This window comes from Hyperoodon ampullatus (assembly GCF_949752795.1).
Source record: "Hyperoodon ampullatus genome assembly, chromosome: 3".
Taxonomy (NCBI): domain Eukaryota; kingdom Metazoa; phylum Chordata; class Mammalia; order Artiodactyla; family Ziphiidae; genus Hyperoodon; species Hyperoodon ampullatus.
This window is the reverse complement of record NC_136916.1, coordinates 130838298-130863570: the sequence shown is the minus strand read 5'-3', so window position 1 is coordinate 130863570 and position 25273 is coordinate 130838298. Positions and strand designations below refer to the sequence as shown.

General features: G+C 39.1%; 1 protein-coding gene across 1 annotated transcript; it reads right to left on the bottom strand.

Annotated features, from left to right (window-relative positions):
- Positions 1-600: 600 nt before the first annotated feature.
- On the bottom strand, positions 601-13397 carry TMX1 (thioredoxin related transmembrane protein 1). The gene is made up of 8 exons (XM_079699383.1): positions 13231-13397; positions 9943-10058; positions 8549-8594; positions 6618-6746; positions 4367-4412; positions 4167-4268; positions 3985-4051; positions 601-908 (listed from the first exon to the last, which is right to left on the bottom strand). The coding sequence occupies exons 1-8, from the start codon at positions 13380-13382 to the stop codon at positions 727-729; spliced, it is 840 nt and encodes a 279-aa protein (XP_079555509.1). The 5' UTR covers positions 13383-13397; the 3' UTR covers positions 601-726.
- Between the last annotated feature and the right edge of the window lie 11876 nt (positions 13398-25273).

Here is a 25273-nt window from a genome sequence, read left to right as displayed (position 1 = left end):
AAACATTTCCAGGAAATTATCCAATTTGGAAAATGAAAAATGTAACTCATGGTAAGAAAAATACAAATCATACACTGAACAGAGGAGAACAAAAAGGCAACCAACCTTTTATAGGAATCAAGACAACACCATGGGCTTATAAAATCTTCCTAAACATATACTGTATTATCATATGTAGAAAACTGTAACTAAAGTAAGGTAGAGTTTATTAGTTGCATACTCTAAAGCTATGACTAAATTTTGGACTTTACCTCTAAAAGGACCTCACAGTTGTCACTGAAATACACATTTCTTGAGACAGTGGGCAAAGTTCCCATTTATGGGAAATATGTTCTTTTTTTCACACAGTGAAACTGAGAAAAATTGTATCAAATAAGAAATCTTTTTCTCTAAAATAATCTCCTTAAATACCTCAATAATGCAATACCTGGGAAATGTAATTTTTCAACTCAGACTTGAAAAGGTTATTATGAAACAAACATACAGAAATCTTATTGCTTGGCACCAGATTTTTCAAAAATTAAACAACTGTTTGAACCACCATACTGTTCTCAAATCCTGTTTTTTCAAATAATGCTACTTTTATTTTCTGAAGGTAGACTGTTCAACCTAATGACAATCTAGACTGAACCCTGCAATGTACAAGCAAGTCACAGTTCATTTCAAACCAAAAGAAATGATCAATCTTCTGTTTTTGTCAAAATCATATGAATATACTTGTACAAATTAACTAGATTTATCTGTGGCCAATGAAGGAGCCACAGAACGTTGTCTTATGGCATTCTGTGCAAAGTCTGTGTTTATTCCTTCTTTGCTTTCAGGTTCCTCTTCTGAAACATCTTCTTCATCAGCCTCTTGTTCTTCCTCCACTTTTTTCAGAGGTTGAGAAGATTCTAGTAATAATTTTTCTTAAAGATAAAAACCAGAAATATTCTTTTGTTGATGTATTAGAGTTGTGTTAAGAGTACAATCAAGACACAATTCATATGCCCATAAATTGCTTTGGCATTTATTTATCAATCATGTTTGGATTTCCAAAAGGAAAAAGCTATCTTTAAGAACAAGTGATACTGTAAAAATAACTGGTTTGGAAGATCCATTTTACTTACCAGATTAATTCTTATTATCCTCCTATTCATAAACTGAACTGAAATTAATGAACCAGAATGCTGTGCATATGGATGTTGTAAGAAAACAGACTGCATTAAATATAACTATCTTATATTAACTTGCTATTAAATCTTCTAGCTAAGAAGTATACTAAGACAAACTTCAATACCACCCTTGTTTCAGCTCCCAGGAGAACAGGAATCAGACACTTAAGTTGAAGGCTATTTTCCTAGCCATGTTTTTTTTCAAGTGGTTTCATAAAGATGCTTCCACTTCTCCACATATGTAATTTTATTAAGGTGTAATTACAAATAATATAAGATACATATCTTAAGTATACAGCTCAATTTTTTAATATGCACACACACACATATAGCCCCCTCCCTTTGTTAATAGGAACTGTTGCTAGTTAACTTAAACTTGGAAGACACCATGTTACTGAGATCCAGAACACAGAATTTGGCCAATGAGCTTTTCTTTGTTCAGTGATCCGAGACCATCCCTAATCCTAGGCAACCCAGAATGGAGTGGGAAGAAGAACATGGGGGTGCAACGTAGAAGAAATTACGGGAAGGAATTACCATAAAGTGGACAATCTGTTGTTTGGTCTGTCTAGCATCCCTTTTCCTGTTGGGTTACCCCTTCCCTATGCCACATCCCAGGTGGCTGTGGTGAGCACAAACGACAGTTTAGAGCAGTGGTTCTCCACCAGGGGTGATTCTGCCTCCTAGGGAACACTTGGCTATGTCTGAAGATATTTTTGGTTGCTACAACAGATAGGGGTGGTGCTACTGGCAACCAGGGGGATGCTACTGAACATTCAATAATGTACAAAAGACAGTTCATCACGATTAAGAATTATCCAGCCCAAAAGACCAATAGTGTCAAGGTTGAGAAACCCTGGTTTACAGTGACTGCTCCAAAAAGTGAGCCCTCTACACAAGTGCAATACACCAGAATTTTTCCAAAAGATACGTAAGTACAGGGAGAAGTATATTTCCTTCTTACTCTGGGATTATGAGCTATAGCTTTCTATAGTCATTCTATTCTCAGGACTAAAAAGAGCCCAAATGGAGCAAAGTCATAGAGAACTGGGCAATTCAGAAACATAAAAACAATTGAGCCCCAGGATCCAATCAACTCTGCCCTCAGGCTTCCTGACTATGTGAACCAATAAATTCTGATTTTGCTTAAAGTTAGACTCAGTTGGATCTTTTCCTAGCAACTCAAAATCTAAGCCAAACACACATAATGGAAAACAACTCAAAAAAATCCTGTAGCCTGCTGTAGAAGGGGTAATATCACATTAAAGTATGGATTAGTATCAGTTGTGTCACAGATTACTTAAGAGACAAATCTGTTATCAGGCTTAAGGTTCGGTACGCAGGCCTCTCACTGCCGTGGCCTCTTCCGTTGCGGAGCACAGGCTCCAGAAGCGCAGGCTCAGCGGCCATGGCTCACGGGCCCAGCCGCTCCGCGGCATGTGGGATCCTCCCGGACCGGGGCACAAACCCATGTCCCCTGCGTCGGCAGGCGGACTCTCAACCACTGTGCCACCAGGGAAGCGCCAAGGCTTAAGGTTTTTGAAGCAAAATAAATATAAAATGTACATTCACTGACTTAACTGTCTTTTAAGTAATCTGTGCTTATTATATTTTTTCCTACAGGTCAGTGGCCCTTGGTGGATAAAATTATTCCCTCCAACTGTGTCCTTCTTAGCATCGATGCAACTATCTAAGAAATTTTTTTAAAAACCCTATCAGTTGTTCGACAGACAAGGAATACTGTAAATGCAATCTCCACTGATTTCATTTCAGGAGTTTTGACCTCAGTTTAAGTCCTAAGTCACAAAACGCAACAGAACAGAAATGTCAGGCCAAAAGTCTGGTTTAGGTTCTACTCTCAGCTCTGTCATTTCTGTGTGAACCTGGAAACACAGTTCATCTCTCTGAGCTTTAGTTTCCTCAACCACAAAATGGGAAGAGTATCACTTATGCAGTCTACTTTAAAGAGCTGCTGAAAAGCAAATGGGACGACAGAAAGTGAAAGCTCTTTACAAACAGCAAATAAGAGGGCCTTCATAACAGTATAATTTTCAAGATTAAAAATAAATGATTGGGGCTTCCCCGGTGGCGCCGTGGTTGAGAGTTCGCCTGCCGATGCAGGGGACACGGGTTCGTGCCCCGGTCCGGGAAGATCCCACATGCCATGGAGTGGCTGGGCCCATGAGCCATGGCCACTGAGCCTGCGCGTCCGGAGGCTGTGCTCCGCAACAGAAGAGGCCACAGCAGTGAGAGGCCCGCATACCGCAAAAAAAAAATAAATAAATAAAATAAAATAAATGATTGGTAGGTAATCATATTAAGATAAACAGCAGTGAATATTCTAATTCTATAAACCCATCGTGTAGTAAAATACAGTGGCAATGAGAATCCTCAAGCAGCTACAGGATTTGCTTTTCCCAATAACCTAACAGAGAAACTTAGACTTGACCAGCATACAAAGAAAAAGCTTCAAATGTGGTCACTATACCAATGAAAAGACTTCAAGAGTGGAATAATTCAACTTTTTTTGACCCAAGTATATTCAAATGGATCCATGAATATCATGGAGTTTTCAAACAAATTGACATCAGGTCAATGGTTATCAAATATCTATAAGTTATATGCAGTGTTAAAATTCTCCACACTATAAAAACCAAAAAAAAACCTATGTTTCTAAATCCAATGGGCTGTCATTCTTACATGAAATATACATCCCTCTTCCCCCACCACTCCATATTTAGAAACCTAAGCTAGAAAGGCAACCTGTTTTATGTATGATTGTGTTTATTACAGAAATCAATGGGATTATAGTGAATAAAAATATACTTACTGGAAGGGTATGGCTGTGGTCTGCGCCTTTTTGAAGGACACAGGCAATCTGCCACAAATATCATGCACTGCAAAAATAAACATAAGAAATATGAATGTACAATATAAAGCTGGTAAAACTATATTGAATTATGAAATTCTAAAATATTTTTCTTCCCAGTACTCCGAAAATGAAGTGCTTACAAGTCCTAATAATAGTCCCGAAAGCAGAGTTGCTAAAGCAAACACTGTATATGATCCCCAAACCGGTAATCCAAGGTCTTCAATAAAATAGTTATGGTAAGTCTAAAATCAAAAGAAAAAAATAAACTAAAAACATGGTCATTTATTAAAAAGTGACAGTATCAAAATGTTTAAAATAGAAATAAAATTTTAGCCCATACCCTGATCCACATAGACAGCTGAAAGAGTGCTGACATACTACTCATCCTAAAATAAAGAGACAAGTGAAAAACTGAATCAGATACACAGCTTTGAAGTAGAATACATGTGTGTTACCTATATCTTCTATTTTTTACTCTATAATTTCCCCAACACAACAGATTTTATTGCTGATGTTACTCAAGATTAGTGATTCATCAGTGATTTCAAGCCCATAATAAGAAGGCTTGTTAATGGAAATTAACAGTTTCTGAATTTTTGCCACTATGTGATATCCTCATAAACAAAACACTTGATCATTTTTTTTTCCTTTTCTCCTATTGTTTTGACTATAACCTTTCACCTGATGATTTCTCCAATATACTTTGAGTACAGGTTACAAGCTCTATGGAACAAACTGGTTTGAAGTTAGGCACGCTGTAAGCAAATGGCAACTCTTATTCACCCTTAAAATCCTCCAAAGAAGAAGGAGAGAAGGGAGCCTGAAGGAAGACTGGGAGCACTTGCTGAGTTGATCCTTCCCACCTAAGAATTACCCTCTTTTTGTATTAAAATTAAACTTACAACAGCATTAGTTTGATATAGTTTAATGATATACAAAATAATTACACAAGAAATAAATGCTAAGTTACCATATAAGTAAAACAGTAAAAGTAAAAATAACAATTTTCACATAATTAAACCCAAGTAGCTTTGATGGGCAGTTAGAAAAGAGGCCTGCTCCAAAACTTAGCTTTGTGGGTTCTCTCTAGCAGAAGTGGGGCCACTAACACATAAACTAATTCACACACAAGCCAGAGGTCCTGCATGCAGGATGGCCTAATCCAAACACCGATCGCTGCGTGGGTGAACCTGCCAAGCTGACCCTGGGAGCGCCTCTTACTCAGTCTACCAATAAAAAAGGTACGGACTGCTGTCTGGAGGAGTCAGCGGAGACTTACAAGCGACCCCCACTTCCTCGACCAGAGAGGGGAAGAATCATTTATGACATGAGATTTCAAACAAAAATCAGTTACATTTTCAGTCCAACACAGACAGGTACACTAACCATGTTGCTTCTGTTCTTTAAAACACAAAATGGGAATAGGGACAAGGAACTGAAACATGAATCACTGTGTTGTCTCACTGTAGTCTGTGCTAATTAGATTCTATCAGGAAGAGCAGGTGCCTTATTTGGGTTGGGCATGGTGGCTCAGTGGGGGAATTCTGACAGTTCAATTCAGAGGTGTAAGGAAAAGGTCCTAAAGATGAACTTTCTTTTTCAAAATACTGCTTAGGGATGATCATGCCCCCACTCCCAGATCCAGAGCATTATCGCTTATACTCTCCATCCTCCAAAGGCAAGTGTGGTAAGAGGACAGGAAGAGACAGCTTAGCCACACCAGGATGAGTCCATGGTGGCCTCAGCAAAACTCAGTATTCCCAGAGGTCTCTCAAATGACCCGTGAGGCCTTGCTCCCCAAGAATGGTTCACAAAATGTGCTAGTTATGCCCAATCCTACTGCTCCATAGCGAGCTGCTATGGAGAAATGTACCCTCTACCTACATATAAAGCTCAGTGGTTAGTCATGTCATTAGGCTCATTGTTCATCCATACTATTCGTACAAAAAGCTATCAGACAGGTGGAATAATTCAATCACATTAAATCAAGAACTGAAATCTAAAGGTAGCATGAGTAGGTATATGGTTGAGGCTTCTCATCCAAATGCTAAGCTCAAATGATAGGGACTTCCCTGGTGGTCCAGTGGTTAAAACTTTGCACTCCCAATGCAGGGGGCCCAGATTCGATCCCTGGTCAGGGAACTAGATCCCGTGTGCCGCAACTAAGAGCCTGTATGCCTCAACTGAAGATTCCACATGCCACAACTAAGACCTGGCACAGCCAAATAAATAAATAAATAATTTAAAAAGCAAAACAAAAAACCCCTCAAATGATAGTTTTACCCATTATATCGCTCACACTCTTAGGGGGATTTATTAGTTTTTGATGATACAAATGACCATATTTACAGAACTAAAATATTCCTAAAAAGGCTTTCAGCTTAATTCTATAGAATGCCTCCTTCTACATTAACAAGGATCACAGTATCCACTGGACTTAGAAGATAAAGTCAAACTGAAAATATCACATAGTAAATCTGAACATATCTTAAGAGTCCTAGAATTAAAACTAAGTAAATATGCTTTATTTACATGAAATATATGTCCCAATTACTCCTGAAATAAATAAGAGAAAAACCCCTCATACTTACAAAACAGAACCTGGACCAACCCATGATGAAACAGGTTCAATACTCTTCCACTCTTTTTCACTTATAAAGTTTATGAAATCCTTCTTAGTCCTTGGGCCCTGATAGCGCCTAAATTCACCATTTTTACAACTAAAGAAGATCACAAGTAAATATTAATCAGCACCAAATAAATAAACTTTGTTTTGCTATTTCTATAACCTCATTTTACAATCCTAATCTTCAAAATCATCAGCAATGCAAAAGTAGTAAATTACACTAATTACTTACCTTGACATCTTAGCCCTAAATTTAATTAAACACTGAGGTTATATTTTTAAACAATCGTAGGTCTTAAGACTGTTATTGTTACTATTCCAAATAATAAAACTATGAAACACAGTAAGTAGTTATATGTCAATTATGTCTCAATAAAAAACTGGGGAGAAAAAGAAATGCAGTATGTAGATATATCTCAGAAAATTACTTTTAAGCCACAATACACACATTAAAGAGGTGACTTCATGAAAAAGTGGTTAGAATCACGTCTGAAATTTATTATTTATTAGCTATTGTTAAAGAACATTCACAGCCATCATGCTTTAAGTCGCTGGAGGCATCTAATGCAGTGACATTCAGCTTTGCGTTCTTCCTGACACCCACCTCCTCCTTCCCATTCCTAATGCATGGAGCTCTGTCATAGGACCGTAAGTGCTCTCCCTGTTCCCACATCTTCACCATTTCTAAACTACCTTAAATAATACTGCCAGTCTAACTCTACTCAATTAACACTTCAATTTTTATCACTTAAGCGCAAAAACTTTCCATAGCTCCCCACTACCTACAGTAAGATTAGAGGATCATTTATCCATCCAGAGCCAAAGACAACAAGGAAGCCCCCACTCAAAAACCCAAAGTTTTGTGGAGAAAATGACATTTGAGCTGTTTTTGAAGGATAGGTAGGATTTCAGCAGGCAGAAAATGGGGGAATGGGCACGATAAACAACGTTACTAAAAGAAAAAGGCAGGAAATTCCAGAAAATTTCAGGGGGTGTTGAGACAAGGGGGAGACTGACTAGCCAGTTAAGGGGCATGTGGAGAAAAGGACTGAGTAAAAATGGAGAGAAGCACTTACAGAGACAGAGAAGAGACATTTAAACATATACAAGGGAGTAGTGGCAAATAAAAAGGTACAGGGAAACAGATACAAACATGAAAAAAAGACAAGGAAAATCGAGATACACACAGAACCGCCGACTTCTTGTTTTTGTAACTTTTAAGGGAAGGAGAGAAGTGCCTCCTGGCATTCAACCCACCAGCTAGATGAACATTAAGGTTCAGGGCAGATACAGAGATTTAAGATGTCTTATGGACAGTTCAGAAGATAAAGACAAACTAAAAAACCCGACACTGAAGACTACATAATCTTGTTTATTCTGACTTAACAACCATTTCACCTACCACTGTCCCCAAGGCTGAGCTACGGCACTTTCTAATAGCTAATGTTTGAACATACCATGCTCCTAATTATAACTGTTTATGAGACTGTTCTCAGGATAGAATGCTCACTCTTCACTCTTGAAAATGCTACCTCCAAAGTTGAGTTTAAACCCCATATTCTCCAGGAACCAGTCCAAAGCAGTGATTTTTTTCCCTTACCAAATTTCCTACAGTACTTACCACAACTCTGCGCTCATAATCACTTACTAGCTGAAGGGTATCACACCATTTCTTGTGCATATCATCTTCTAAAACAATTACAAATCTTTGGGATCACAGATTGTTTCATGCATCATTCATCTATCTAAAGGCACCTAGTAGAGCACTAAGCAAAGTAAGCCTTCTAGTAAACTTACTGAATATAATGCTCTTTAAACATGATCTAGGCTAGAGGTCTACTATTCTGATTACACTATCATGCAGCTTTCATAACTACAGAATCTTCAAATACTTACTGATAAACAGTAGGAAGAGCAGTTATGATAAATCGTCCACTTAGTCCTACAAATGATAAAGAAAGATTAGAAATAAATACAAGAAAGAACACACAGCAGGTTTTATATGGGCCAATCACTTACTACTTAAAAGCTGACTCTGAATTACTTGAATACTAATAGGCAAAGAATATGAAATTATACCTAAAAATAGTTGAGCTCCGTAATATAAACATTGAAAGAAATTCCAATTACGTACTTAAAGCAACTGAAAAAAAAACTACTATACATTATCTCCATTTAAAAGTATGTAAAATCTGAATATTGAAGACATTTGTGAATATATATGTATAAACATTTGGTCAATTATACTACTATAAGATTACTAGCAATGAGTCATGGGACAGCACAATATAACTGTGGTCTTAGGTCTAAAATCAAATGAAACTGCATTTGATAATCAAAAAACAAACACAGAGTTTCTAAGGTATTGTTAAAAATGGAAAATATTATGAATCTTCCAAAAGGTGGGCAATAACAACATCAGCTAACATTATCAACCATGTGTTAAACACTAAAATAATTAAGAACCAACCTATGACTCAGTTTTCTGATCTGTAAAACGGGGATATTATCTATCCCACAACGTTGTGTAAGGACTACATAATAAATGCAAAGCACTTGGAGCAGTACCTGTAACAGTAAGTGCTCACCAAATATTAGCAATTATTACCATCTGGGATAGGGGCAGAATCAAGAATCCAGGTTTACTGTGACCAAGAACAGGTTAGAAGAAGCATCTGTAAGGGCAGGGCCTGACACTTCTCCAGGGGGCCAAGTCAGGAGGCCACAACCATGAGGGCTTTGTAATTAACAGCCAATGTCCTCAAATCACAGTTAACGGATTAAATCTGAAAACCAATTGCAGAGACTTAGACGACTCACACACAGGGAATGAATGTGACCTTGACTCTACAAAGAACCTCAACCACATGCTCCTTATTCTGAAGCTTGGTACAGATGCAAATGCTGGGTTTACCCATGTCCACCTGAGCCACAATGTTCTAGGGCTTCTCACAGACGTCTTACATACTAGTCTGGGGCCTGAGATGCAAAGGAAAAAAGATCACAGGCAGTTATGTGAGGGAAGAGTTGGGGGAGGGAGATGTCTCCAAGGTCCCTTAGAGCAATACAGAAAAGAAATAAGCTGCCATACCCAACCAGGGAATCCACTTTTTGTGGCACTTCACACTGAGCCCCCATCAGGGAGGTGGGTAAGTCAGCCTAACCAGCTGAAGACAGTTCTGTTTTTAAAAACTAGTGAAAGGTAGAGTTAGGATCATGCAATGTGGAAAACAGACCAACAGATCATCCCAATCTGCAATGAAACAAAATTAACCACAGACATACAGTACCTGGCTGCTCTGTGACATCTACTTTTGCAACATTAACCTCAAGATCTTCTCCCCATTCGGCAAAACTTTCCCATTCTGGTTGAAGATTCTGACAAGCAGGACACCATGGAGCATAACTAAGAAATAGTTTTTAAAAAAGTTAAACACTCTAATATGATCATATTGGGACAAAAATTCTAAAATGTGTAACTTGTGAGGAATATTTTATACTAAAAACAAGATAGCAAAGTGGTTAATTTTGTGAAGATGAAAAGGTTTTAAGTGTGAGTTGAACACTCTGGAAATCAAGAACTATGAATTGATAATGCTAATCACAGAAAATTAATACTGAGAATAAGTTTTTAAGACACAAGGCCTTTTTCAAGTGCAAAACAGCTCTTTAAAAACCTTTGGGGGGCTTCCCTGGTGGCGCAGTGGTTGAGAGTCCGCCTGCCGATGCAGGGGACACGGGTTCGTGCCCCGGTCTGGGAGGATCCCGCGTGCCATGGAGCGGCTGGGCCCTTGAGCCATGGCCACTGGGCCTGCGCATCCAGAGCCTGTGCTCCGCAGCGGGAGAGGCCACAACAGTGAGAGGCCCGTGTACCGCAAAAAAAAAAAAAAAAACTTTGGATTTCTCTTATTATAAGGTGGGCAGAAAGCTCAAAGCCAAATTTGGAGTTCATCAGTTTTAACAATGGTATGTGCAGGAGTCACAAGTGCCAAGGTGCTAGTAAAAAATGAGGAAGCACCCATGGCTGTGGTGAACAGGAAACACGTGCCTCATCTTAAGGAAGGAAACACTACTTAGCTTGACAGGTCCAGGACAGCTGGCTGAGTGCAGCAGGCTATTCTAATTTAAAAGGAGCTGAAAATCTGCATTTTTATGTAAAAATGCTACCTCAAAACTTAACCCAGACACAAACACTAGGCAGGCCAAATGAAATTCTCTGCCCAGACCTTGGTCAATCTCGGGTTTATAAATCTGTGGCCAAGCATATTAGCATTTTAATTACTCTTCTGGTATTCAGTCTTAAAAGGCCTTGAATCTTTCCTAGGATTTGATTTTTCCCATTTTATTGTATATTATCTCATAATTTACCTCAGTTTTTTTTTATGTGACTATAATTATTTTAAGTTTATTGAGTTGATTTCAAAGTTTACGAGATTCGAGTTATTTTTTTTTCTTTACATCTTTATTGGAGTATAATTGCTTTACAATGGTGTGTTAGTTTCTGCTTTATACCTCAGTTTTTTTTTAATGGAAGCAGGAAGAATAAAGCCTGTACCTGTTAAACACAAGAGTACAGTTTCTGTACTTCATTCTATTTTCTTGACTTATTTTATGAAAATAAAATTCCTAAAAGTAATATGCATTGTGGAACAAGACTAGTACCATACACAAAAGCCAAAGTCCGTAACAATAAATTGAATTACAATGAAAATATCTCTGTAACATAACTCCTGATCAGGGCAGATTTAACGCAGATGACTAACTTGTAGTAAGAGCAGACTATCATTAGAAATACTAGATCCTTTTTCAAGTTCCTTTTGTTTCTTCGGTGCTTTTTAGAGACAACTTCATATTCAGTAGGCTAGGGGAAAAAAAAACACTAGGGTATGCTCTTAATTTCATACAGATGCTCTAATTCAAATCCCCAAATACTTCACTTCTGACTGCTGTATTGATATAGTTTGATCAAATGAGTTAATAAAAATCTCGAGTAATACTTGACTTAATTTGCATAAAAGTTCATAATCACAACTGCTCAACACATTGTTTATGAAACTGTGAATATTTTATGGGCACAATCTAAAACAAGGTACTGAGGACAATGAAACCCAAATGCTGTCCCTGGTTATATTTCCTCTCCCCTGCATCTTTAACGGTGCCTGAAAATTCATTTCACTGAGTTACAGATTATATGCATACTATATAAACACTTCCCCTATTGTATCCTGCATATAGATGTTCTATGCCTTGTTTGACTTTATGACTCAGGAGTTACTGATGTGACCTTCTGGGTTCTCCCTTGGGGATGTCCACCTCCACCTCCCTCCTTAACTGGCAACCCAACCACCCAGAAAAACACCCGCCTGAACCCTGTTAAGGAAGGGGGTTATTCTAACAACATCTGCATGTCTACTCTGTGTTAGTTTCTGGAGACAAAAAGAAAGCCACTATGGCAATACCTGGACATATTAATTAAAGCTTTTAGATATGTCTCTCATGTGTAAAATGCGGGAAATAATACCTATCTTATAGAATTTGTAAAGAATTAAATATGATAACGTATGTAAAGAGCTTAGAAGTGTTTAGTACACAGTTAACAGTCAGTGATGGTGTTTTTTACTAATGAATAATGACTAGTACCACTAATAATACTGCCACCACCGTCACCACCACCACCAATTTAGTGACTAAAGCAAAGGCAGACAGTTTATTATCTACCGATGCAGAAGGGACGTTATTATAACGGAATCACCACAGACACATGGTTTTATCTGAACAATAAATGACGACCTGACGCTCTTTTAAGAGTTTATAATCACACTCATACATTAATTTTTTAATGCAATACCATTTAGAGAGGCATAAGAGTAATAACCCAAGACATTCAGTACTTTGCAAAAACACACACCCAAAAGAAAAATGAAACGTGGGCAAAGAAAACAACAACAACAACAAATGATAAAGGGAACGCAGATGTTTAAATAACGCAACTTGAATTTACTTGGCATTTAAAATAAAAATATGCCTAATCCATAAAATAACATTTAAAATAAGCTAAAAGAGTCTCAAATTCTAACACTGTAAGTGGACTACTTTTTAAGGATAATGAGACAAAAAGAAAGGAGAGGTTCACTCAGTTTCCTCCTTTGTAGAGTTTGGTGAAATAAGTCTGTAAGTCTGTGAAGACTCATTCCAAAATAAATAATTGTATAGGAACTAGACAGACCAACCACCCTCAACCCCAAAGCCATGAAGAAAGAGAATTCAAAGCTGAACGTAACCTCACAGGCGCACCTCAGTCCTAGCAACCGAACTAGGTAGGGTGCACACTTTAGAAGAAACTTAACAGAGTATCCCCTGGTCAGAAACGAGGAGGGGGTGGGACCAAGGCTGCGGAGGATCCCAAGAGGAGTTAGGGGATCGCGAGGAGTCGGGGGCTCCCGCCCCGCGCCTCAGAGTCGCAGTCCCGGGGAGTCTGAGACTCGCATGAGACGAACGGGGATGAAATCGGGGGTCCAGACTTGGAACTAGGACCCCGGCCCACCGAGGGGGCCCCGAGACCACCGCCCCACACTCACAATTCTATCATCCACTCTCCTTCCAGCAACTCTCTCCAGTTTTCGTCCGTGATGATCCGCACGTCGCTCCGCCGCCCGTGGGTCCAGGGAGCCCCCCAAAGCAACAGCAGCAGCACTGCCACAGGGATCCTGAGACTCCCGGAGGGCGCCATGTCGGCCGCTCGCCCACCCACAGCAAGCGCGGTAGCCCTCACTCCGTGCAGCGGCTCCACACTTCCGCCCGCGCGGGTTGATCAGCTCGTGCGCATGAGCGCGGCGGCGCTCGCGCGCGCGCGCGCCTTAAGAATTCTCAATGCGCATGACGAAGCCAGGTCCTAGTGGGATGGTGGAGCAGAGAAAAAGGGGGCGCTCCTGTTCCCTAGTGCGCATGACAAAAATGGGGTCTCTCGTCCTGTCTTCTGCTACGCTCAAAACCGTTTTGGAGGAAGAGTGAACGGAGGGCGTGGTATAGAAAGGGGGGCGTGACTTCGGAGAGGAACGGCTTAAAAATTTGCCTCAGGATTTTGGCGCCGAATGATTGGCATTTATACTTAACGAAGGCAGTAGGTAAGTTTACACTAAAGCAGTTTCCAGTTAAATGCCCGTCAGTTTTCTTTTGTTTCCTTTGAAAATTTTTGTTGGGAAGCTAATGGATGTTTGTATGAGTCCGAAGATTGGTTTACTTCTGGGGTATTATAGACTGTAAAGCGGTACAAGAGAACCTTATGGGTTCACTTTGTATTCTGTATCTTGGTCTGAACAATGCTTACACAGGTGTACGCATACCTAAAAAGCCATTGAGATTGTATAGCTCAGGGAACTCTACTCAGTGCTCTGCGGTGACTTAAATGGGAAGGAAATCCAAAAAAAGAGGGGATATATGTATACTTATAGCTGATTCACTTTGCTGTACAGCAGAAACTAACACAACATTGTAAAGAACTATACTCCAATAAAAATTATTTTAATGAAAAAAACACAGGGGCTTCCCTGGTGGCGCAGTGGTTGAGAATCCGCCTGCCAATGCAGGGGACACGGGTTCGTGCCCCGGTCCGGTAAGATCCCACATGCCGCGGAGCGGCTGGGCCCGTGAGCCATGGCCGCTGAGCCTGCGCGTCCGGAGCCTGTGCTCCGCAACGGGAGAGGCCACAACAGTGAGAGGCCCGCGTACTGCAAAAACAAACCAAAAAAACCCCAGGAAAACAAAAAAACATTGAGCTGTACGTGTTTAGTGCACTTAGGATGTATATTATGCACTTTAGGATGTATATGATCCCTCAGTTTTTTGTAATGCAGTAGTTACAGAGATGCTAAATCAGAAATTCAAAATGGAACAAGACGCAGGCTTGTAACGAATATTTAAGGGTTTTTTTCCTCAAGCATTTGTAAATACAAATGCAAATCAAAATGTGCACTGTCTTTATTTATTTATTTTTTTTTAATTTATTTATTTATTTTTTTTATTAGTTTCTGCTTTATAACAAAGTGAATCAGTCATACATACACATCTGTTCCCACATCCCTTCCCTATTGCGTCTCCCTCCCTCCCACCCTCCCTATCCCACCCCTCCAGGCGGTCACAAAGCACCGAGCTGATCTCCCTGTGCTCTGCGGCTGCTTCCCACTATCTATCCACCTTACGTTTGGTAGTGTATATATGTCCATGCCTCTCTCTCACTTTGTCACAGCTTACCCTTCACCCTCCCCATATCCTCAAGTCCGTTCTCAAGTAGGTCTGTGTCTTTATTCCCGTTTTACCCCTAGGTTCTTTATGACTTTTTTTTTTTTTAATTCCATATATATGTGTTAGCATACGGTATTTGTCTTTCTCTTTCTGACTTACTTCACTCTGTATGACAGACTCTAGGTCTATCCACCTCATTACAAATAGCTCAGTTTCGTTCCTTTTTATGGCTGAGTAATATTCCATTGTATATATGTGCCACATCTTCTTTATCCATTCATCCGATGATGGACACTTAGGTTGTTTCCAGCTCCGGGCTATTGTGAATAGAGCTGCAATGAACATTTTGGTACATGTCTCTTTTTGAATTATGGTCTTCTCAGGGTATATGCCTAGTAGTGGGATTGCTGGGTCATATGGTAGTTCTATTTTTAGTTTTTTAAGGAACCTCCATACTGTTCTCCATAGTGGCTGTACCAATTCACATTCCCACCAGCAGTGCAAGAGTGTTCCCTTTTCTCCACACCCTCTCCAGCATTTATTGTTTGTAGATTTCTTGATGATGGCCATTCTGACTGGTGTGAGGTGATATCTCATTGTAGTTTTGATTTGCATTTCTCTAATGATTAATGATGTTGAGCATTCTTTCATGTGTTTGTTGGCAGTCTGTATATCTTCTTTGGAGAAATGCCTATTTAAGTCTTCTGCCCATTTTTGGATTGGGTTGTTTGTTTTTTTGCTATTGAGCTGCATGAGCTGTTTATAAATTTTGGAGATTAATCCTTTGTCAGTTGCTTCATTTGCAAATATTTTCTCCCATTCTGAGGGTTGTCTTTTGGTCTTGTTTATGGTTTCCTTTGCTGGTGCACTGTCTTTAGAAAGTATTAATCAGTCAAATGAAAATAGTTGCCATTACACCTCACTTCACATTCTCTCCTAAACTCAATCCAGTTGGCTGATTTCCCCACCCCTTCACTGAAAGGCCCTTTCTAGGACACTAGTAATCTGCGTGTTAACATTATTTTTACTTGACTGCCAGCAGCATTCTGTCACCACACCCTTCCTGAAAGGCACAGTGTGGTGCCTCACTTGCTTTTTTTTCTCCTTCCTGACTAGCTGCTTCTTCTGAAATTCTTGGCCGTCCTCCCGTACTTGACTTCCAGACATTGGCTTTCCCCAGGATGCTGTACTGGCCCCCTCCTCTTCATATCCACATGCTCCTCCAGATAACCTCAATTCTGGCTTTAAAAGCTATCAATATGCCTGTCGTTCCAGCCCTGACCTTTCTGGGAACTTCAGACATGTATGTGCTTAAAAAACAAAAGTCAACCAAGTAAATTTAAAGATCTGATTGTCTTGGGACTTCCATGGCGGTCCAGTGGTTAAGACTTAGCTTCCAATGCAGGGGGTGCAAGTTCGATCCCTGGTTGGGGGGCTAAGATCCCACATGCTCGTGGCCAAAATATCAAAACAAAAAACAAGCAATATTGCAACAAATTCAATAAAGACTTTAAAAATGGTCAACATCAAAAAGAAATCTTAAAAAAAAAGAGCTCATTGTCTTTATTCAGTGATTCATGAATCAGGCAGCATCCCATCTAGCAACTAGAAGGGCTCTCCTAGAGGTTATACAAAATGGAAGGCTTTTATAGGAAGAAGGGTGAGGTAAGGGAGTTATTAGCAAAAGAAAATTATTTTTTAGGCCTTTTTAGGAGAGGAGAACTGGCAAGGGTTTTATCATGAGATTGCCTCTTCTTTAAGTCTGGATTTGCTCTCATGGGGGGCAAATGACTCCATTTTAAGACTGTTATTTCTTTTTTAACAATATTCAACCTGTGGCTGGACATCTCTTGGATATCTAATAGGTAGCTTAAACATAACAGGATCAAAAAATAAAATTCTTGATTCTCCCTCTCCTGGTTTTCCATCTCAGTTAAGAGCCCTAAGGTCCATCTGGTTGCTCAAGACAAAAATTTACATTTTAATTCTTCACTATTGTTCTCTCTTTTCACCCCCTCTTCATGTACTCCATCAGCAAGTCCCATGAACTCTGCCTTCTGTAATTTCCATCTCCACAGCCAATACCCTAGTCCAAGTTTCTATCATCTCTTGCCTCGACAATAGTAGATTCCTAACTGATCACCCTGTGTCCTCTCTCTTGCTTCTCTAAATAAGATCTAGCAATTTCTCCTTAAAACCCTCCAAGAAGTTCTCACTGCACTAAACATTAAAGCCAAACTCCTTAAACTCATTACTATGACTTAAAAAGTCCTACATGATCTGACATCTGCCTAACTGCTACCTTGTGTAGTACTGGCTCTCCTCCTCCCTACCCTGCTACACTCCAGGGGGTCTCTGAATACATCAAATTCATTCTCACACTAGAGAATTTGCATTAGCTGTTCCCTCTGCCTCACTACTTCCTCACCGGTCTTCACATCACTCCTTTTTTTTTTTTTCTAATATCACTAGGCCATCAGTACTTTATTATTATTTTTTAACATCTTTATTGGAGTATAATTGCTTTACAATGGTGTGTTAGTTTCTGCTTTATAACAAAGTGAATCAGTTATACATATACATATGTTCCCATATCTCTTCCCTCTTGCATCTCCCTCCCACCCTCCCTATCTCACTCCTCTAGGTGGTCACAAAGCACTGAGCTGATCTCCCTGTGCTATGCGGCTGCTTCCCACTAGCTATCTACCTTACGTTTGGTAGTGTATATATGTCCATGCCACTCTCTCGCTTTGTCACAGCTTACCCTTCCCCCTCCCCATATCCTCAAGTCCATTCTCTAGTAGGTCTGGGTCTTTATTCCCATCTTGCCCCTAGGTTCTTCATGACCATTTTAAATGGAATATTTTAATACATGGTCCTTTGTGACTAACTTCTTTTATTTAGCATAATCAAAGTTTGTACATGTTGTAGCATGTATCAGTACTTCATTTCTGTTTATTGCTGAGTCACATTCCATTTTATGAATGTATCTGTTTATCCATTCATCAGTTGATGGACATTTGTTCTGCTCTTTGGCTGTTTATGAGTAATGCTACTATCAACATTCACAAGTTTTTGCAGGGACATAATGTTCTCATTTCCCCTGGGTACACACCTTGAAATGGAAATGCTTGTGGTGTAGTATCTAGGAAACTGACTATTGCCCAATCCAGGGTAACTGATGTTTTTTATCTAAGAGTTTTATAGTTTTAGCTCATACATTTGTGTCTTTGATCCATTTTGAGTTAATTTTTATGTATGGTGTGGGATAGAGGGTCCAACTTCATTCCATAGCATGTGGATAGCCAGTTGTCCCAACACCATTTGTTGAAAAGACTATTCTTTCACCATGGAATGGTCTTGGCACCCTTGTCAAAAATCATTTGGCCATAGATGTTCGAGGGGGGTTATTTTCCCCCTGACTTTTCAGTTCTATTCCACTGATCTGTGTATCTCTCTTGATACCAATAGCACACTCTCTTTGTTACTTTAGTTTTGAAATTGGGAAGTATGAGTCTTCCAACTATGTTCTTTTTCAAGATTATTTTACCTATACCGGGACCCTTGATTTTCCATATAAATTTTAAAATCAGCTTGTCAATTTCTATTAAAAAGTATGCGGGGATTTTGCAAGAGAATGCGTTAAATCTGTAGAACAAATTGGGGAGTATTGCTCTTTTAACAATAGTAAGGCTTGCAGCCCATGAACATGGGAAGTCTTGTCATTTATTTGGGTCTTCTTAATTTTTTTCAGCAATGTTTTATAGTCTTCAAATTCTAAGTTTTGCACCTCTTTTATTAAATTTATTCTTAAGTATTTATTCTTTTTGATGCTAATGTGAATGGAATTGTTTTCTTCATATCATTTTTGTTTTGTTCATTTCTGCTGTATAGAATTACAGTAGAATTTGGTATTTATCTGTATCCTGCAGCTTTGCTGAATGTGTTTATTAGTTCTAAAAATTACTAGATAATTTTTAGTGGATTCCTGAGGATTTTTTTGTATACAAGATTATGTGATCTACAAGTAGAGATAGTTTTACTTCTTTGTTTCCAATTTGGATGCCTTCTATTTAATTCTCTCACCTAATTTCCCTGGCTAGACCTCCAGTACAATGTTGAATAGAAGTGGCAAGAGTAGATATCCTTGTCTTGTTCCTGTTCTTAGGGGGGAAGCATTTAGTCTTTTATTATTAGTATGATGTGAGTGTGGGTTTTTCATAGATGCCCTTTATAAGGTTGAGGATGTTTCCTTCTGTTCCTAGGTGGTTGTGTATCCTGAAAGAATGTTTAATTTTATCACATGCTTTTTCTGCATTTATTAAGATCATCAAGTAGTCTCTGTCCTTTATTCCATTGGTATCATTTATTAATTGACTTTTGAATGTTAAACCAACCTTACATACTGCTCACCATATGACAGGCCAGTAAACCTAGAGATGAATTGTTGGGGCACAGAATAGTGACTTTATTTGGAAAGCCAGCAGACTGAGAAGACGGTGGACTAGTGCCCCAAAGAACCATCTTGCCTGGGTTTGGATGCTAGCTTCTTTTATAAACAAAGAGGGGGAGATGAGGAGGTAAAGTAAAAAAGGTAATATACAATAAGTTGTTGCAGTATTTCCTGGTTCCAGCTAGACTTCGGAGGAGATGTGGTAATCTTCTTTCCTGCAGCAATTCAGAGGTGAGCCTGCTCAGGATGTTTCCTGTGAGCTTAAACAAAGGTATTTTTGCTTGACGTTCAGGCATGGGCGGCAGGGTACCTGGAAATGGGTCGTTATGTATACTTTAAGCTATAGGCAACATCCCTTTAGTGATTAACTTGTATTATAGCAAAAGCAATACAATACAAAGGTTAAAGTAAAAGAAACAGATCCAATATGGAGTCAGATCTGTTATTCCCTATTACAGTTACGGTGTTTAGTTTTTTTTCTATATTGCTAGATTCAGTTTGCTAGTATTTTGTTGAGGATTTTTATATTTGTATTCGTAAGAGATACTGGTCTGTAGTTTTCTTGTGATGTCTTTATCTCATTTTGTTATCAGGATAATACTAGTTTCATAAAATGAGTTGAGTAGTGTTCCCTCCTTTTCTATTATTGGAAGTATTCGTGAAGAATTTCTTTTGTCATCTTCTTTAAATGTTTGGTAGAATTCTGCAGTACAGTCATCTGGAGCTGGGCTTTTCTTTGTGGATATCCAATCTCTTTTAGATTTATTCAGATTTTCTATTTCTTCTTGAATCCGTTTTGGTAGTTTGTGTCTTTCTAGGAATATGTCTATTTCATCTAAGTTATCTAATTTGTTGGCCTACAAGTGGTCATAGTATTCCCTTATAATCCTTTTTATATTTATAAGGTCAATATTAATGTCTCTTCTTTCATTCCTAATTTTAGCAATGTGAGTCTTCTCTCTTTTTTCTTGGTCAGTTTAGCTAAAGATTTGTCAATTTTGTTGATCTTTTCAAAGAACAGACTTTTAGTTTTGTTGGTTTTCTCTATTGTTTTTTTATTCTCTCTTTCATTATTTTTTTCTTTTTGCATGATTTGGATTTAGTGTGCTTTCCCTCTCCCCCTAAAGTATTTTAAAGTAGAAGACTAGGTTATTGATTTGCAATGTTCTTCTTTTCTTAATGTAGGTTTTGAACCACTTAGTTTCCTCTAAACACTTCTTCAGCCGCATCCCATAACTTTTGTTATGTTTGTTATGTTGTGGCCCTCATGTCATTCATGTCATAGTATTTACTAATTTCTCTTTTGATATCCTCTTTGTCTGTTATTTAGAAGTAATGTGTGTTGTTTATTTCCATATATTTGTGAGTTTCCCAAATTTCTTTGTTATTAATTTCTAATTTCACTCTATTGTGATCAAAGAGCATACTTTCTGTGATTTCAGTTCTTTCTAATTTATTGACACTTGGTTTATGGCCTAGCATATGGTCTATTCCAGAGAATGTTCCAACCCTTGAGAAGAATTTGCATTTTTCTGTTGTTGGGCAGAGTGCTCTATAGATGTCTATTAGGTCTAGGTGGTGTGTAATGTTGTTCAAGTCTTTTAATTCCTTGCTGACCTTCTGCCTAAGTGTTCTATTATTGAAAGAGGGGTATAGAAGTCTCCAACTATTGTCTCTTCAATTCTGATAGTTTGTATTTCATGTATTTTGGGGCTCTGTTTTATATATCTTAATAATTGTTGTATAGTTCTGATGAACTGACTCTTATAAAACTTCCCTCTTTATATCTAGCAACATTCTTTGTTTTACAGTCTATTTTGTCAGATATTAGTAGAGCCACTTGCTATGATTTTGTTAAATTAACACTTGTTATTAGAGCCCTGGGGTGTCAGATGGATAGCTGCCTTCCAACAAAAGACCACCAGGGAAATTGAATAGAGAAGTTTATTACTCACAAGTCCCAAAGGAAGTATACAGCATGCCTTGAGGGCCCACACAGGGAGGGTGAGGCAGGGTGCAGGCAGAGAGAAGCAGGACTTGGGGCACATGCCTCTCTTAGGGTCAGTGGGTGGAGTGCTTTGGGATTCCTGGGCAATTCAAACCAAAAAGAGCAGGGTTTTAGTAAGCTTCTCAGGGGTCTTATCTAAGGAGTGCACAGAGCGAAGCCCCTGAGAGGATGAGGGGGACAGTTTATCACAAGGGCCACTGGGGGAGTAATATCAGTAACTTACATTTACTTGTGACCCTCGGGGCTGTTATCTAGGGCATACACTCACAAGAGGGGCTAGAGTTAGTTCAATGCTCCTGCAGGCTGCTGGGTCACACAAAACATGCCGAGGCAGCAATATTATAGAGTAACTTAGCTAAACTCTCCGAGAACTACACTAACAGTAAGATAACATCCTCAGATGGTCTCACAGCTCTTTAAGCCAAGATTAGGAAGATTAATTATTCTCCTCTCCCATTTGGATACAGCAAGGCAAAAGTAAGGATCATTCTAAATGTATGAGGTTGGCTTTAAATTTTAACTTTAAAGACGCTTATTAAATATTTTATAATGTTCATGCATAAAATATTTAAACCCAGCTAGAGAAAATTGTAGCTTTTCAAAGGGATACTATCATGTGAAACCTTAAATTAGAATTAATAAATGAAGATTTGGCCATCTGAAGGGTTACTAATCACTGACATAATTACTTGGCAAGTTGCAGAGTATTTGTAGCTCAAGGTTAGCTTAATATATGTTATTGCAGTTGTCCAAAAGGCACAAGCAAAGCTAAAGCTATAGACACCAGAGTTAAATTCAGAAGTCTGACCAATTTTAGGAGGAGAAAGAGAAGTGTGTTCACTTAGCATTAAAATCTCTGACACAAGTAGCAGCTCTTCCCACACAGATGGCTCAAGGCATAGAAGAGATCATAAATGATGCAGAGTCAGGACAAGAAATGCTTGAACTGAACCAGGACAGAGATGGTTATCTGAGCACACCATGGGTCTCACAGTTTCCCTGCCCATGAGAGTTGGCAGTTAATATAGAGCAACATTGCATCTTAACTTATTTTTACCTACTATATTAATTATAGTAGCTTAAGTATCAAATTTTATATATGAACACTGATATACCATACTTATATGTAAATATTTATCTGAAATTCAATAATTATGGAAAATGACCCCTTAATTGTTGTTATGGACTGAGTGTGTCTCCCCAAAGTTCATGTGTTAAAACACTAAGCACCACTACCCCCTCCCTGTCCCATGCAATGGTATTAAGAGGTGGGGCCTTTGTGAAATAATTTGGTTTAAATGAGGCCATGGGGATGGAACCCCCTTGATGGAATTAGTACCCTTATAAGAAGAGGAAGAGAGACCAGAGCTTGTTTTCTCTGCCATGTGAGGATAACAGCAAGAAGGCAGTCATCTGCAAACCAGGAAGAGGACCGTCACCTAGAACCTAAACTGCTGGCACCTTGATCTTAGACTTCCCAACCTCTGGACCTGTGAGAAATAAATGTCTATTATTTAAACCACTAAGTCTGTGGTGTTTTGTTACAGCAGCCTGAATAGACAAGGACTGTCATTTAAAAAAAAATTAAAGGCAGCAAGTCAGTATGCTTTTTTTTGTTTGTTTGTTTGTTTTAATTAATTAATTAATTTATTTTTGGCTGCATTGGGTCTTCGTTGCTGCATGTGGACTTTCTCTAGTTGCGGTGAGCAGGGGCTACTCTTCATTGCAGTTCTCACTGCGGTGGCTTTTCTCGTTGCGGAGCGTGGGCTCTAGGCACACAGGCTTCAGTAGTTGTGGCTTGCGGTCTCTAGAGCACAGGCTCAGTAGTTGTGACGCACGGGCTTAGTTGCTCCGCGGCATGTGGGATCTTCCCAGACCAGGGCTCGAACCTGTGTCCCCTGCATTGTCAGGCGGATCCTTAACCACTGCACCATAAGTCCCTGCTTTTGTTTTTTAATATTTCCATTCTAAATAATATTTGGACCCAATAGCATAGGAGTATCTGTTTTTACAAAAGCCTAATATATTAGTTATCGATTGCTTTCTCAAATTACTTCAAGTTTAGTAACTTAAAAACAATAAACATGATCTCTCACAGTTTCTGTGTATCAGGAATTCAGAAGTGGCTAAATTCCTAGTGATTCTGGCTCAGAGTCTTTCATGAGGTTATTGATTGATAAGATGTTGATCATGGTGCAGTCATCTGAAGGTTTAACTGGTACTGGAGGATCTACTTCTCAAGTGGCTGTCATGTGCTGGCAAGTTGGTGCTGACTGGTGGGATGCTCCAGCACCATTCCACGTAGGTCTCTCCATAGACTGCTTGAGGTCTTCCTGACTCCAAGAAAGCAAGCCAGAAGCAGTGATGCCTTTTATGACCTAGCCTCAGAGGCCACTCACCATCAGTCACTTCTGCAATATCCTACTGGTCTTAAAGGTCAGACCTATTCATTGTGGTAGAGGATCATACAAGAGTGTGATACACATAGACAAGGATCACTGGGGGCCATTGTGGAGTCTGGCTACCATACCTAATAGCTCCATTTTAATGGTCATGATGGCTTAGGTCTGGTGGCTAAGAACCTGGTTCTGGTGTTAGGTAGACAAGCATTCCAGTTTTAATTGCACTACCTACTTACTCTTTCTAATCCTCTGTTTCCTCATCTATTGTATGGCAATGGTAGATCCATCTCACAGGTTTGCTGTAGGCATTAAATGAGTTAATGGACACAGAATAATCCTTTCTGTCAGATCATGTCATTTCGTAACTTAAAATCCTCCAGTGGCTTCCCATCAGACTTAGAATTCAACTGGTCTAACAGATCCAGACCTAGCTACTAACTGACTTAGACACTACTACTACTGCTACCACTGTCACTACTACTACTACTACTACTACTACTACTACTACTACTACTACTACCACCACCACAACCAGCACCACTACCTAACCAGCTCTGATATAGTTTCTTCTCACTGTCTCCCTTCCTCACTCCACTCTATCCACTGGCCTCTTTTTTGTTCAACCATACTAAGTTCTCTCCTACCTCAGAGCCTTTACACTTGCTGTTCCCTCTACCTGGAACATCCTTTCCCTGTATGTTTTCATGGATCATTTGCCCACTTCATTCAGGTCTCTGCCTGAATGTTACCTCCTCAGAGACCTTCCCTGGCCATTCCTTTCATCCCTTTATCCCTCTTTGTTTTTCTGTTTATAGCTCTTATCACTACTTGACATTTTATTATATATTTGTTTGCCTATTTTGATTTTTGTGGCTCTCCTTCATTAGTATGTGAGTTCCATGAATACTGTGTCTCATTCACCACCTTATCCTTAGTGCTTAGAAGTATGCCTGGCTTATAGTACACGTTTCATAAATATTTGTTTGAAAATTAAAGAATGCATGCAAATTACTCAGCACATTGCTTGACCCACAGCATCATGAGGAGTTCAGTAAATCTTAGCTGACTTCAACCTCATCGTCATCTACATCCTTCCCATCTTTCCCAACCACCCTAATATCTCACATGTATATGGTGCTTTACGGTTCTCAAATTCTTTTGTCGTTTATAGAGAATAGGTAATAATACTTTAAAGCAAAGCTGTAATTGTGTAGCTATAATTGAAATGCTCTGACAAGTAATGAAACTGGAAAGTGCACGGGGAGGATTTGTCTCCTATAAACAGCTTTTTTTTTCCAAATGACCCTGCCTGAAAATTGGTCTTTTCCCACCAAATGAGCAGGCTTTCCTCAGGACAGATCAATGTATTATAAACTGGTCATTTTAAGTTCATTTAAGACTTGACTCTTAAAAGAGTCTTTAATGGTTGAGCAGTGCCCTGGATCTTTCTAGGCCAAACTCTGAAGCAGAGGATCATGTCTTATGACTTTTCAACTTTTGGAATTCTCCTGGAAGGT